A 16,075-nucleotide genomic window follows, 5' to 3' on the forward strand; every position below is an offset into this window, starting at 1 on the left:
TCACAGCTCACTGTGGTGCTGCTGCTTGCAAAGGAAAAGCTGCCTCCTAACCCCTTTCCCAACCCTTGGGCTCTTTCGGACATGTCCAGTGATGTCTGCATCCAGTGTTTGATGCACATCCCACAGTCACCAGTGCCAAAAATATGTAGGGTGTATGGGATGTGGGGCTGCCTCTTTAATGACATCAAAACAACAACTCTCCTCCAGCCCCTAGGAGTGCTGGGTAAGTGAATGATCCCACACTGAGTTGCAGAGAACAGACATTGAACTGTTTGGCAGTTGCAATCAGAAGCCTTTTTTTCCTTTTTCTTCCCCCCAACACTGGTCAGCAGCTGCATTGTTTATAAAATGAATGGAGCCCTTAATGAAGCAATAGATAGAAACACTGAGAGGCTGTGTCTGTCTGTTACAAAGGGCTGAGGGGGAAGGGTGGAGCTCTTAAAATACCCTGACATCCTTTTTGTCAGTTATTTAAACATTAGGCATAGCAGTGATCAGCTACCAACAAAAAGTCTATATTTGGCTCAGTGGAAACGCTAAATCCACACATCAAAACAGCTGTTCATATAGACAGACTGGGAGAGGCTTTCTGTTCCAGTGAATGTGAAATAGTGCAAAATAGTGCAAAGAAAAAAAAGCAGACAATATGTGGGAAGGGGGAGGGCCAAGCTCGATGTGCAGTGCAAGCAGCACTGCTCAATGTGTTGTACTGATGGATGCAACAGACCCCCTTACAGGGACCCTGAGGATTGCAGCAGATCCTCTGCCCAAGATGCAAAAGCACACAGGGAGAGGATTCCAGCACTGGAGAGAAAAAATAAGCAGCTTTGCTATAAACAGTTTCCACTCCAGCTCAGTCCATCAGTCACAACACATGACATTAATCATACACCTCGAAAACACATCTAGGTTAAAATTTCCAGTTGTTTAGTCAATAGAGACTCTTAAAGAGGAAAGCAGCAGCATCCTTCAGCACAAAAGTCCTGCTGCCACGACATGGCATTGGCACATCCTCTCCCACACCCCCTCTGCAAGGAAAGGGAGTGGGAAAGATATCTTGAAGATCAGTCAGATTTTTATATAGTAGATGCCAAGGGCCAGGCAGAGGTGGAAATAACTTGGATTTCAGCAATGACATCCCTTGTATTAAGGGGTTTTGAAGAGTACCACTGCAGTGACGATTTGGCACTGAGATACAACTAATGCAATCAGGAAGCCTCATGGGTCCTGGGAGCCCATTCTGTTTTCTTTTATAACCCCAAAAGCACTGTGAGGGGCAAACTGGTTATTTTCTGGAAAGCTCCTGTTATCCAGTTAGAATTTCCTCTATGCCACAGTAGCTCCTTCCTCCCTGATGGCCCTTCACACTTGGAAAAAAGTGAAACCCCAGCTCATGTTTTCCAGGTTAATGACACTACAATATCTAGGCTAATTCTGTCTCCAACAATAACACAGAAGTCCGCTTTTGCAAGGCCTGGGTTTTTATAAAAATTTCTAATAAATCTGCAAGCCACTTTAATCTCTTCATTTACAGCACAAGTTAAAAGACACCAGGAGACCAGGACTGCAAGGAAAGAGGAGTCATAACTTCTTGTAAAAGGGAAGACACCACTCCTCTGTACTGCCCTCCAGCTTTTATGTGCAGGAACAGAGTGTTCTTTGCCAAATAAACACTTTTGGTTGCAAAGCTGACATTTATAGTGGTCCTAGCAACTCCTTGCTGCTCAGAAGTGCTTGCAGATCCCTTTGTGCTGCAATAAGGCTTGGATACATTCCTCCCCATTAAACCAAAATAAACTGCCTAGGCTTGACAGGCACAGCATGGTGTCCTTGTGGAAGGAATGATTAGCCATTCCCAGAAAAGCTCAGCAAAGAACATAACTTTGCCCTTCTTTTGTAAGATGAACTGGCACAGGTTCCTCCTGTTTTCACTGGCACTGGCTGTCAAGTCCTTTGCTGGTATCAGTCCAGTCATGACTGCTGAATCATCACATCTAGCATAGCCTTGGCTCAGACATGACAAATATTTGCTTTTGCATCATTCTATCACAGGATTTTTTGAAATACAGGAGGAAGGAGCAGCCCAAAATAGACCCAGCAAAGTCATCAAGGCACCTGTCACTGAAACCAGGGAATGTTAAGGAAGGCACTAGGTTAATCTTTACATTCCTGAAGTTACATTCTTCTAACACCTCCAAAAGGAACCAGCTTTAGAAACTCCAAGTGGTATCTGCAGTTTCAGTCAAGAGGCCTGAATAACTCCAGATATCCATGAGGAACTCATCACATCAGTGGATTTACAGATAAGACTGGGATCAGAAAGGATGCAATGAGTGTTGCACCAACTCCAGTGAGGAAGTCAGACCACAGATCTGTGCACTAGACAGTACTTTATCTAGGGAGACAAAAACAAAGCAAACAGCAAATAGTACTCTGTATCATGGCTCAATATTTTTCTAGGATATATTTCTATATCCTTTAGTACTAAAATAGCCAGCAACAATGCTGAAGTATGTGGTGTTTTCTGAGAATAGACTGAAGTGAGAAGTGGGGGAGGAGAGAAAGTTCTGAGCAAAAACGTAGGGAATGACAGAGATATGAGCAAAACCAAAAAGATTTCATTGATACAAAAGGATGGCAAGAATATATTTGGACTGAAAAAGATTATTGTACTCCTGGTAAAAGATGAAGACACCAGACTTTGCAAAGTTACAAATTTATTTGTTTTGAAATAAATACAAATACTTCATTAAGAAACTTTTCTTGATAGACTTTACACAATAGCTTTATTCTTTCTGGAAACTGTCTGTTCTTCCCACAAAACGTTATGGATATTCTACACAGGAGCTGAAGTTAGTCAATATAAAGTAACCTAGACGGTGTTCTTCTGAACAAGCAATCCCAAAGTATTAACATTTGCTATTTAACTGCTCGGCATTTGAGCTTTTTTTCTGTGTGAGGGCCGCAATTCAGCAGCTATGCACTGGAGCTTGGGAAATCTTGTCCCACTAGCTATGGAAGGACAAACTTAAGAACACCCAACTGTGACATTCTGAGTGGCAGAAAGATGTCAAGCCACCAGCTTCAAAGAAAGCAACCCAAGGTATCAGGAAGCAATGCAAAGATGCAGAACCAGCAGATCATGACATTTACACAGTCATTAGACACTGTATTCCAGAGATACAGTGTTGATGCTCCACTACTTAGTGGAATATGCTTTTCAGCACCAGTGAGATCTCATCAGTTTCAAATCTAGTAATTAGTGGCAGTTGAATGTACAGTATCTAATTACATGCCCATTCCACAGTTATTCATCTCTTCTGACAAAGAACAGCTGGATCTGTCTCTGCTTACAGAATTCCAAATTTATCACAATTGTGCTGGACATAAAAAACTTGAGCTGCAAAGTTAAGAAGCTTTCTGAAGGAAAAATCAAGCTGTTTCTGCTTAGCTGGCATATACAGCTACCCTAACTTGTTACAGCTACACCAACTTCTGCAGTTTGGTAAACCCTTTGGCCCAAGTTCCTAAACAGGAAATCCTACCTTGCTTACCAAATTTAAATCCTGTCCTCATTTGGCTAAGCAGGTTTTAGGGTCTAGGAGGGGGGGAAGGAAAGGAAGACTGGAACTAAATCTCAAAAATGTGAAATGAAAAACCTTAAAGATTTAGTTCATCTCAAAGTCACATTAAAATTGCCTATTTTAGTAGTATATTATTGTACATAGGAAAACAGGCTTGAATACTAATGAATTAGAAGGCCTATAAATGCACGATACATTAATTTTTCTATCATTTGAAGTCAAGCTATATACAATGAATTCAACTCCAGCTTCAACATTAGGCCATAACACATTTGTTTCATTTCCTTTTCTTAAAGTCATCCTTAGAAGTTTTTTTTTCTCCCCCACTGAAACTCATCTCAAATTGTGCCAGTTTACTTCAAGAGAGTAAGAGATAAAGGGGCCTGTAACAGCTTTGATTTTAAAGGAGGGTATTGAGCAATTCTAGTTTGACTCTGAAGTGTTTACAACCACATCAGCTTTTGGCAAGTATCCTTTAGAATTTGGCATCCACTGAAGGAGGGCACAATAGCAGCAGCTGTCTGAGATACAAGAATAATGATAGAGCAAATGAGATGCTTCTTTTCTTTGGTCCCTCTCAGACCCTGGTGAGTAGAGTTCATCCTACAGAATAGCTAGAGTTTAATACCAGTTATGTTTTTGTGATACGCAGGGGGCGTCCATTACTTTTTCACACTGCCACCAGTTAAAACCTCCCACAGCCATCTAACAGGACACTTCCATGGACTTGGGGCTTGATTGTTCAGCATTGCTTGCCGAGTTCGGCGTCAGCTCGATCCGTGTGTCTGTGTGGGAGCGGTTCCTGGAACCATCCCCAGTGTGGGATCGGCTCCTCGTTCCCTCCCCAGTGTGAGACCGGCTCCTCGTTCCCTCCCCAGTGTGAGACCGGCTCCTCTGTCCTTCCAAAGAGGTTACACTGGAGCCAGAAGCGGTGCGGGACCTCATCAGCCTGGTCATGCTAGCAGAGGGCACTGGAAGAAGAGTCTTTCATTAATACCTTGCTTCACAGGCTTGGAAGGAAGCCCTTGCCTTCCTCTTGACCTTAACCACCCTTGGAGAAGCCTTCAGGGTTGAATTGATACTTTTCAGGGTACTTCCACATGAAGAAGTACCTCCCCTGCTCCAGGCATGTACTTAACGAGACCAAATTATTACAGCGAAATTAGTGGCCAGGGCTGAAGGATTCAGGAAGCTTTAGGGAACATTACTGTGGCTGCAAGAATCCAGAGGGAAACTGAAGAGACTCATCAGCCCTCCCATCACTTTCCAATATTCAGTCTTTGATGGCAACCCAGGCTCACAGTGCAACCACACAACAGCAACTGTCAGAAGCAAATATGGGAAAAACAAACAGCTACAACTCAAAGAAATCTCTGAGCCAATGAGGTTTTAAATGTTGTGTGCAGTAGATGAACCATATCCTGTGATGCCACGAGGGGACACTATTACAGATATCCACCTTAAAAACACTGAGATAAAGTAAAAGAGGTATTTGTGGGTATAAGCCATTTACAAAGCTCTCTAATAACATCACTTGATCTGAAAACCCTTTGCCCAGATACAGCATTTGTTTTTTTCCCCCCTGGCAAATGCATATCCAAAAGGGAAAGGGCGACACACCTGGGATCAAAGACTCACTGGGTACTTAGATGCCCAATTAACTTCGGTAGCAAGATCAACCATTCCATAAAACCAATACTTACTGTATCCCATTCCCTGAACAAAGTATTTGAAAGCTTCAGCAAGCTTGGCAGGCTGCAAAAGAGAGAGAGAGCTATCATAAGCAGTGCTCAGTAGGTTATATCACAATGTTATAGATTCCATCTTAACAGGGACATCTTAAATATTTTCTGGGTTCTACTGACTATATGAAAACTTTTATGAGAAAATTCCACCATTCCCCTCCCTAGTCTTCACCCCGTTATTTTACAAATTGGATTACACGCATTTGAGACTGACATTTCCAGAGAAGAGAACTGGTCTAAACCTGGCTCAAACTTTAGTTACTTGTGCAGTTACTGAAGCAACAAAAGTGAACAAAACTAACTTGTAGAAAAAACTAAGTTGCTTTACTTCTGTTCACTTCAGTTGAAGGGAACAAAAGTAAAACAACTGGCCTCACAAAATGTACAAGGCAGTTCATACAAGACCAGTAATTGAGTAATTCCTAATCAGCAGAGAACAAATTCAGCTATTCAGGCTGATAGTTAGGTTTATAGGGCAAGAAAGCTCACCAGGAATACACAAGCACCACTGCCTACAACTGACATTCTTGCAATGAGGCACTCCCTGTTTCAATTACAGTCTCAATTATTTCACATGAAAATATTTTTTGCATAATTCTCTGAGCCACTGCAAAGAATGGACTCTCTATAACAGAAGCAATGCACATACTACCATGTGGCTTTAAAAAAGCCTTTTCCCAGGTCCCACTGTTGGGGCATACACTACCTGTACAGGGGCTTCAGCTGCAAGCAATTCCAAATTTAGCTTTTCCTTTAAGTTCACAAACACCACATTATATTGCATAGAAATCTGTTTAGATGTTATATCACATTCCAAAGCTGATTTACAAGTCAGCTCTTTTAGTAAGGCAACACAAAAGTGCAGGTAAATTTTAACTTTGCCAGCCTTTATTAGCAGCTTGGAACTTATGCCTAAATGTGTTTTAGAAACTCCAGTTCATCCAGAGTCAAGCTGAGTCGGTGTATGCAAGAACACAGCACTGTTATTTTCCTGTCTCCCACTTTCCTGATGTATACTATAAATACTCCAAGTAAGAATGTTGTTAAAATGCTAGTGGCTCAAGACTTAATTCACATTATCTTAGTAAATAAGCATAAAATAATACCTCTGCATTCCCACCTCAGGTCTTTACTTGGTTAAGACTTTATTAGTGAAAATAATATCCCTTCCCAATCTTAGTTTTGCACTTCATTGCTCTTTAAAGGAAAAAAGAAAGCTCAGATGACCAACTGACATCATTATTCATGAAATCATAACCATCCTTTTGGCTGACATTTGGGAACAGCAAGTACTCTACAGGAAAACACTCATTTGTTGCAGTCTGACACGCTGCAGAACATGATTAGTAGGATTTCCGCCAGCCAAATCCTACCTGGGAAACTTGGGGGAGCCCGCCACAGTCAGCCATCTGAAATGGGATGAGAACAGCCAGTTAGTGCAATGCCAGAGGAACTCACTTATGCTTAGATAGATATATTGAAATGACCTTTTTAGCTATCTGCCAGAGAAAACACTTCCTTTTGTTGCGTGAGTAACATACACGTGGATGAACATATCAAAGCAAGCTGTTAAATGTTTATGAATGCTGTGACTGCACCCCAGAAAACCACAAAGTGTCTTGACTGACGCTCAGGCAAAGCAGCTGCTGGAGCTACAAATGGTTTTTGCTGGGCAGCAATTACCAGTTTCTTAGAAACCAGCCTATTAGTCCTGGTTGCAAGGTCAGCTCTGAACTACAATAACATGACTCTGTATTGACCTGGATGACAAACAGGGTAGAGAAAACAAACACCTAAAGCTCCGAGGTGAGAGGGAAAAACGATTTGCTCAGATCGCGGATGGCAAGCACCAGCCTGACTTGCCAAGGGAAGCAGGGAAAGCCAAATGAGAAAAGCTATCTTGAGTGCATGAAATATTTTTGGAGCATTTCATTTTTCCTGCCACTCCACCCCTCAAAGTCAACCCAACAAAAACAGTCCTGTTCCAAGGAATACTACAAGCTGAAAACAGTAGAGTTGTAAATTACAGGAAACCCCAAATCCTGTCTAGGATTAGTTAGCAGCAAAACAGGCCTGCAGCAAGATCTGGCATCAGCCATATCCCTGGACTGAGCAAAGGCTGGCCACTGATAAAAGGTCTGAGATAATGTCAATAACTTTTTTAGGGTGTCTGCCACACCACATTATAGGGCAGCAGTGTAACTCCTCAATGTTAAGAGAAAAAAAAAATTTAAAATCTTTATTATAATTTTCACTGGCCAGTTCAATAAAGAGATGCAGTAGAAGTTCCCAGCAAAGCATGACCAAACTTGTTTCACTGTTTGCATGCTATTACTTCATCAGTAACAAGCTGAAGATTGCCCCCATAATCTGAATGCCAAATATCAGCCGCAGCCTTTGCATTACGTTCTGCTGTTTGGAAGTGCATTTTATCAACTTTTTTTGGAAAATAGCATTAAGATATCCTGGACTGTACCCTCATAAAAGGCAGGATGACCAAACTAGCTGATAGATTATCTGTCAATTCACCTGACACTTCTGCTGAGAGGCAAGCACAGGAACAGAATGAACTTGTTTGCACTCCTACTCTGGTCACAGTTTTTTCAAACCTTTCAAAATATCTCAAGATCAGCTTTGCCAGCTCTAGTCAAATTCATTATGGGTATGTGAAATACTGAACATTTCAACTCTCATCCTTACTATTTTAAAATGGAGAAGCTGAGAAATTCCCTGCTGTTAACTCTGACAAGAAGGCCCTAGTCTTGTTTATTCCACTAAAATACTCTCGGCCTGAAGGAGCTCTCTTTTCACATCAGAATTGGATTCTCACTGTGTTATTGGTATTGCAACACATCACCCTGGTTCTGCTTTTTCAGCTAATGCAAACCAATATAATGGTTTTACATGAGAGGAATGTTTACTTTAAAAAGCACAGGTTTTGTTATTACCTTCAGAAGTGTGGTCCTTGTTGGGTCCAGCTTTGAGTTGCATTCAACCTATATAAAAGAATAGCAGCATAAGACATTGTACACAAGATTTTAATTATGAACTCTTGCATGAAAACAGATTTAACACCTTGTTTTCTGGCCTAACACAGCCTAAACTGAGTGTCTTACGATTCTGTGTGAAGACTATGTATACATAATACATATCTTTAAACCCAAGTAGGTCATCTCATATTTTTAACTGCATTTTTTCCATGTACAAGCCCATAGTTGGGAATTGGAGACTTTTCATCTGTTTCTGGGACTTCAATGGAAACAAGTGTTGTTTATCTTGTGATTTGGGGTCATCTGGTAGCGTCCCAAGTGGTGAGCAGCCATGTGGCCACGGGCCAGCAGACCGGGCATGCCCATTAAGGCACAACATTTGAAGTCATCCAGTCATCTGGGGCGAGTTATAATGGTCAAAAAAGTTCTTCACTTCCAGAGTGACCCAGGGCACAGCTCCAGCACCACACAGCAAGTTAAAATACCAGCAGCAGATTCCTCTCTAAAGGAAAATATTTGTGGTTCACTGGAACTGCTGTGGTGATTGTTCCTAACGTGGTAGCTATTAAATAATGGTGCACAGCAGAGGGGGAAAAACAGCATGGAATTAATGGCAGCTCTCCTGCGGTCTGGAAGAGGAGAGCCACTAGGCTGGATTGGTAGCCAGCAGGGCTGCTGTGTGGCAGGAGCTCTGCTGGCCTCATGCAGCCCCCTTGGCTCGCCCACCCACCCTCAGCAGGGTGGCAAAGATGGCTCGAGGTACCCACCACAGCATCCACTGCCGGGGAGCTGTCACCGACCACCAGGAGGACAGGACACCTGCAAAGAAGCACACACAAGTGGTGTTATCTCTGCCACCCAGCCCAGACTTGCCCTGAGCTGCATTTTGTGTCTCTGGAAGGGTGAGACAGTTAAGTGTGTGGAAAGGATTTGGTTTGTATTCCGGACACCTTAAACATACATCAAATCCTGCATTAGCTGCGGATCCACTGACATTCCTTGCCTGAGAACCTGATCTCTTCCCCAGCTGGCAGCAAATCAGCCCTTGACAGTGCTCTTATTCCTTGCTTTACAAGAAATTGAATGTGGGCATCAGCATCAAAGTCTCATGCCTACCACCCTCCAGGCCCTTGAGCTCCAGCTTTTGGATCTGTCCATCCAATTCCAACCAGATTGTCAGAGGAACAGTCTCCTGTGCATAACCATCAGCAGCTGAGCTAGGAAGGACTTGACACCTATTATGTTGCATAAGTTGTAGCATAGGCAAAAAGCCATTAGCAGAAGTTCTGACAGTCAGTCAGTCATTCTCATACCTGCTTTATCTTCCTGAATACTTTTGGTTGGTTGGTTTTCAAATGGTTTTAAGTTGGGGTTTTTTGGTTGTATAGGCACAGCTCAAGCACCTTCAGAGCTACAGTTTCCATTAACTATAACGTATTTCTGCATGAAGCTAAGTACACCAACTTCTCAAGTACTTTGTAAGCCCAAATTTTGCACAGTGACAGGATGCACAGTGATGGGAACGACTTAACTTTCAATTTAAATATGTTTGCCAAGTCTGAAGAGAGGAGTTCTTCCTAACGGCAGCCCCTGACTTGCAGTAACCTCTCAAATAAAATACTTACTGAAGGGTGACAACATTTACTCCAGGAACAGGGCGCTCAATTTCTAGGTCTCGCCGACTGAAAAAAAAAAAAAAAAAATAGAGAGGACAAAGGCTTTTGATACACTGGAATTCTATAGATACTTCTATATTCTTCTAGTTCAGAGAAAGTACAGACACTCACATGTTAATTTAATCTGATATATATATTGTAGCCTCCATAACTGATATAGAGCCACACTTAGACCGAAGGATCAATGTCTTAGTTCAGTCCCAGTGCACAGTCTTTCACCCCACAAGTGCACAAGGTCCTTCTCCAATAAGCAAACCGCCTGAGATCCCTAAAGGCACTGTTAAGCAGAACTTCATACTGGGGGAACACATGTAATCCCACCACACAAGTAGTGTCTCTAAAGAGCTGGACAGCCTCTTAAAAAAGTTTCCAGTTAGAAATCAGGTAAATGTATTTACCTGTTGTAAGAGTTGACAAAGAGATGAAGGTTGGTTTGATTCATATCATTAATAATATGCTGACGGTAAGTATGGATCAGGTCATGGTTGCTGTGAATCTCTTCCTAAAGTGGAGACACAATCATTCAGAATAGGGGCTATTTTCTGAAAGGATCTGAAGACATGTCACAGTAGTTGTGTATCAGACTCATATCTGGACAACAGGAGTGTGTGTACCTTGAGCGAAGGGACCACTTCCAGCACCCAGTGAAGTCACCCAGAATTAATATTATCTTCTGATTGCAATACCACAATTTTCTTTAAAACGCCAGGATTTTGTAATGTTAAAGTCTCACAATTGCAAAACACAGTGCAGATAGTTACAATCAGACAAGTGTGAGGTTTTAAACTAAACAAAAAAAGAAGATTCAGGGTAAGAAGCCTAATAAATGTTTCCAGGGCAAAGCAGATGCTGAAGGCTTACAAACATGTAACGTGGAACTCAATTTCACAATAGTAAATAACTAAGCTTCGAGGACTTCAATCATAACATTTTCAAACAGTTGGGTTCTAAAGTCTTTATAGATTAGTTCCTTGTTCTGCTGGAATGAAGTTTTCCATTGCATTTACTAACGATGTCAAGCACAGCAAAGTAGCCTCAGAAAACAGTCCAGCACTTTGCATAAGGCTTGCACTGAAGAGCGCCATTAACACTAATAACCAGCTGTCACAGAGTTACATGTATATTATATAAAAACACTGAGGGGTTTTTCAGCTCAGAACATGACCATATACTCACGTTTAAGTGTTGGCTGCCTAGACAGGGAGCTGCCCCTACTAGAGTTTTCACAGCTGAGATGCACTTGAGTACTCAGGACACAGCAAACCCATGGCAGAACACACCCTCAAAATGCTGGGGACACAAGTGTGAATCCTATCTCACTGTTTCACTTCATCCTTTATTGTTTAAGTGAAGGCTTTTCCCCTCCTCCCAGCCCCAGGAGGTAAATACAGATGACTGAATACACCAGAAGAATCTTTTGAACTGTACCTTTCCAAATAGATGTGAAATGACCATGTCTGGCAAAGCGTTTGTCCAACCTGAAATCTGAACAGCAAGATTATCTAAGTATCTGCTACTGACACAGTCCCTGAACAAATGACACCTTCCAATTACCCATAAATAGACCAGTGGATGTTTCCCTGCTCTCTCTACATGTACAATACCCTAAAATGATATTTTGCCCCTCCATCCAACTAGAACACCTTTAGGGGTTCACATTTGAGTCATTCTCATCAGATGTCTTCACTAATGCAGTTATATAGGGAACACACTACTAGAGGCATAGGTGTATAGGGAATCACTCCCTGTAGGAACACCAAGCAAACCAGCCAGATGGGTGTCATTTAACCTCACTGCCCACTCTCTTCCCCAACAACCCACCCTAACAATGAGATGGAACTGGTACCATAAGCTCACAACCCACAGTAAGCGCTCCTGCTTTGGAAGGACACAAGAATATAAGGCACCTGCTGTACTCTTGAGGTGAGTAATACTTGAGAGGTGGAAGGCAGAGGCACAGATATGTAAGAATTTCAGGCAGTGAGGAATTGGGTGAGAATTGAAATGGGTCAGAAGTTCATTTCAGCATGGAAAAGTTACTACATTTCATTTAAGTAAGTTTGTCTGTCAAAGTATTTTGATAAATTTGACCTGGGAATATAATTAGTAACTAAGCCTTGAAAGAATGTTACCATCCTAGCTCTGCAAGCTTCTCCTAGGAGTTTCTTTTATGTCAACATTTTCTGGTTGTATGAACAATCTGTCCACAGTTACTGTAACTAATGCTCTTTTCTGAGTCCTTTTGGCATCTAAGGCTCAGATGATTGAAACATGGAAGATGCTGTTCTGGACATTTTTGTGTGCTCTACTTCATATTTTGGACTGTGCTGGTAAACAAAGCCATGGACAAGAAAGATGTTTCCAAAACTACCATGTCTCGGTAAACTGTTCTCCCCAGCAGTTATGAGCTCTTAAGAATTGTCCCAGCAGCTCCATTGTACCACAGGTATCTGTATCTGTTTTCCCAAAGTACTTATTTTTATCACGAGCTCTGTATGAAGTATTTTTGCAAATGGAAGAATAAACCCCAAAGGAGTTACCCCAGGATATTTTGTATCTGCAGCCGTGCCTTGACATACAAGATTGCCAAGCTCCTCATGTTCCGCAGGCTTGCAGTAACATTTATTTTTCTAACTTAAAGATGTTTACCTTAGTTGCTGCCCAGTCCATCCAACCTTCAGCACAAGGGTTTACGTTAATGAGAACTAATCCCTCCACCATCTCCGCATGGTTTAACTGCAAAAGAGAAGATTTAGGATATCCTTTGCAACTTGACAGTCAGCAAAAAAATTAAATTAGCAAATAATGTCCTGTGGAGGAAAGTGGTAGGTCCAGTTTTATCTTGCAGGTGGTAGGTCCAGTTTTATCTTGCAGAAAACAAGCATATGTATGGGGAAAAAAAAATTTCATTAGAGCAGTTCAACTGAACAGCTGGAGAACATTAGGATTTAACTTTTTCTCCACCCTCAGTTTAAATAGAGAACTCCCATTATAAAAACCTTCTGCAAATTAACTGGGTAGAGCCCAGGCCTTAAAATGGAAAATCTAGGTCTTCTGGATTAGCTATCCTGCAGATTGTGGTATTTCACTTAAAAGCCTGGCTTGCATACTCAACTGGGCACAGCAGAACAGGAATTCTCCATGCACGCTATGGGGACAGCAACACATGAGGGAAATTGGGTTTGAGGCTTTAGGGAAGCTCCACAAAACTTACAGCAAATCTGGTTAAAATGTAGGCACCAGCTCCAGTTCCCATTCCTATGATGGTCTTCAGCCTGCACAGCAATAAAACAGAAGAGACAAATGAGGAAGAGTGCTAAAAATAAATTACATCAGTAGCCTTCCTCTTTCCCATGCCAGTGTGTATCTACAGAAGGGTGGGCTCAGTTTGGGCAAGCTGTGAGCCCTCAGCAACGTCAGTGGCCCCAGCAATACTTGGAGGGCCCTGGTCCTCGTGCATTGCAGGGCAGCAGCCATCCTCACTTATCTTTAAGTAAATATACTGAGCAGCCACAGCATTATTCTGATCCTGGGAGGAAATGATTAGTCTCTGCCAGAAAACTTGTAAGATACAGACCTGAAATCTGCAGCCTGAATACAAAGCTCCCCCCTCCCTGGACTCTCCCTGCCTCCCCATCACAGCTATCCAACTGGGGCTCTGGTTCCTCTCTAAAAGAAAGCTGGCAGGGAAACATCTCCTGCTACCCAGTCACTGGGGTGATGAACTTTAAACCTCATAACCAAACGGGGCAGAAACAAACCAAATATTTGCATTAACTGAGATCAGGTTTAAAGCATCACCTTCAAGGTCTTAGAGAATACATGGAAGGGAAGGCTAGACAAAAGCACTCAGAAAAACAGATTATTCAATGCTTTTAGGAAAATACCTGAGGGTAGTTTTCATTCTCATTAGGACTTTGTAAATACACTCCAGTTTAATTGATTTTCAAGATGCTGATGTTATTGATCACATTTTTTTGTGCAGTGCAACAGAACTGACAGCTCTGTGCCTGACATTAGGCAGTTCAAAAAATACACATCCCCTAAAGAGGTAGTGAGGTAAACTGGTCTGCAGTAAGAGCTGGTTATAACTGAGCAATGTCTAAACTGGGGAGCTGGTCCAGCCTCTGTTTTCCAAAGCTGCCTAAACCTGAATGCCAAGTTTTCTCTCCTTGTTCTGAAAACCCCTTGGAGGTGTCTACCTACCCTCTCCACTGTGTACCAGGAGCACAAACTCCACAGAAAGGGCATCTTTCTCACCTACAGCTCCTACTAAAGCTGAGCTTTTAGGGAAAACAACCCCCAAACATGGTGCAGGTAGACAACCCAGGAACACTGCCACTAGGTGCTTTAACTGGTAACCTGGCATCTGCTCTTGGTAGTAGAAGAGGCTTAGGGAGGTCAGACAGACCCCCTAGGACATTCAAGCCACAGAAAAGAAAACAGTAAATGTCTTCAGATGGGACTGTGCTTTTTTTTCCCTGCTTAACCACACAGGAAAACGTGGGCTGCTACAGTGGGAAGAACAGATTGTCTGTGCCCTGCCCCTGCGAGGGGGATGCAGAGAATACTGGAGGAAGCCCCTAAATTAGGCACATGGGATTTCTCCTAAGTTGCTTCCTGTTTAAAAATAAACAGACATTTCAAAAAGGGCCAAAAAATAAGCTCTTTCAGAAACCAAGGCAAAAGCAATCCATCTGTAACACAGGAATCCAAAACAACCACAAGTGTAGTTTGAGCAAACAAAATGCCAGACAGCCAGGCCAAAGCAAATGCCTGCTCTTTCAGTGAGCCACAGAGAGAAGAATGAGAAAAATAAGTAAACAATTCTGCACTCACCCAAACTGTTTCAGGATTCCAGGAATCATTTCAGCCAGCTGATCCATGGAGGGATACACATACCTACGACAAGCATGTTTTTGAGGAGTTATTACATCACATCCAGCAGTGTACACTGGCATATTTAGAGACAGTGATCACTGTAGATGTAATAGCAAATGCTGTCATCATGAGATCATTGTGTGTACGAGCTGAATTTAAATCAGGAGCAAGCACAAGTAATTTAGCAGAAACAGGAGCATAATCTATATATGTTCTATGTGTTACAGGACAATGGATGTCTAAGAACAAAATAGACCACAATGAATCTTTCCCAAGGAAAGTTAACATTATGACCTTATGAAAAAGTTTGAACCAGAGAGATGAGTTTCCAACCACATTCACTGGGTTTGTATTGCTGGTCCACCACAAAAAAGTTCCCCTGTATTTCAGAATCAGGGACTACAGAAGTGAGTTCCAGATATTTGGCAAAAAACTTACATGCATGTTTTTAGGGACACAAACATTACCATAGGATAAATGGGAACAGCTTTCCATTACTATTGATGGAGAAAATGAAGGCATAAGAAAGGCTATGAAGCTGCTGAGGAAGGCTCAATAAAAACAGCTGTTTCTTACTGCTCCTGGCCTTCTTCAAAGCAGAAACAAAACTTTGAGGGAAGGAAATTCTGAGCAAAATCTCAACTGAGTATCATGTGGAAAAAAAAAAATCTACCCAGAGTAGAGCTGGAAAACATCTGCCTAAGATATATTTAAATCTCTGCTTCCCATCAGAATTACACTTAATTATTCTCTAGCTTAGCCTCCAAAATATAACAAGCAAAAACCACCAAGGACTGCAAAATGTTTTATTTTCTTAGATTTTCTTGTTGGTATATTAAACCTTGTAATGACAAAAGCTAGTGTTACTGCAACAGCTTTGGTCTGGGAGACTTTATTGCAGCTTTTCTTATTTTCTTACTTACTTAAAGTACTTAAAGGAGACCTATAAGAAAGAAGCGGACAGACTTTTCAGCAGGGCCAGTTGTGATAGGAAAAGGGGTAATGGTTTTAAACCAAAAGAGGGTAGATTTAAGTTAAATCTAAGGAAGAAGTTTTTTTACAATGAGGGTGGAAAACCCTTAAAAAGGTTGCCCAGAGAGGTGGTGGATGATCCACCCCTGCAAACATTCAAGGTCAGGTTGGACAGGCCTCTGAGCAATCTGATCAAGTTGTCCCTGCTCATTGCAGGGGGGTTGGAC

The 16,075-nt window shown here is 42.0% G+C and overlaps 1 protein-coding gene across 2 annotated transcripts in view; it reads right to left on the bottom strand.

Moving 5' to 3' along the window:
* Nucleotides 1–2,700: 2,700 nt before the first annotated feature.
* NDRG1 (N-myc downstream regulated 1) overlaps nt 2,701–16,075 on the bottom strand; it is a 39,917-nt gene continuing 26,542 nt past the window's right edge. For both annotated transcript variants that reach the window (XM_032133860.1, XM_032133870.1), the window contains 11 exons: nt 14,835–14,897; nt 13,210–13,270; nt 12,645–12,731; nt 11,424–11,480; nt 10,394–10,497; nt 9,945–10,001; nt 9,087–9,138; nt 8,278–8,325; nt 6,703–6,738; nt 5,288–5,339; nt 2,701–4,555 (listed from right to left, as the gene is read on the bottom strand). In XM_032133860.1, coding sequence (XP_031989751.1) covers nt 4,290–4,555; nt 5,288–5,339; nt 6,703–6,738; nt 8,278–8,325; nt 9,087–9,138; nt 9,945–10,001; nt 10,394–10,497; nt 11,424–11,480; nt 12,645–12,731; nt 13,210–13,270; nt 14,835–14,897 — 883 coding nt within the window. In that variant the 3' untranslated portion in view covers nt 2,701–4,289. The remainder of the gene's footprint in view (nt 4,556–5,287; nt 5,340–6,702; nt 6,739–8,277; nt 8,326–9,086; nt 9,139–9,944; nt 10,002–10,393; nt 10,498–11,423; nt 11,481–12,644; nt 12,732–13,209; nt 13,271–14,834; nt 14,898–16,075) is intronic.

This window comes from Corvus moneduloides, chromosome 1, assembly GCF_009650955.1.
Source record: "Corvus moneduloides isolate bCorMon1 chromosome 1, bCorMon1.pri, whole genome shotgun sequence".
NCBI classification, from domain to species: Eukaryota; Metazoa; Chordata; class Aves; order Passeriformes; family Corvidae; genus Corvus; species Corvus moneduloides.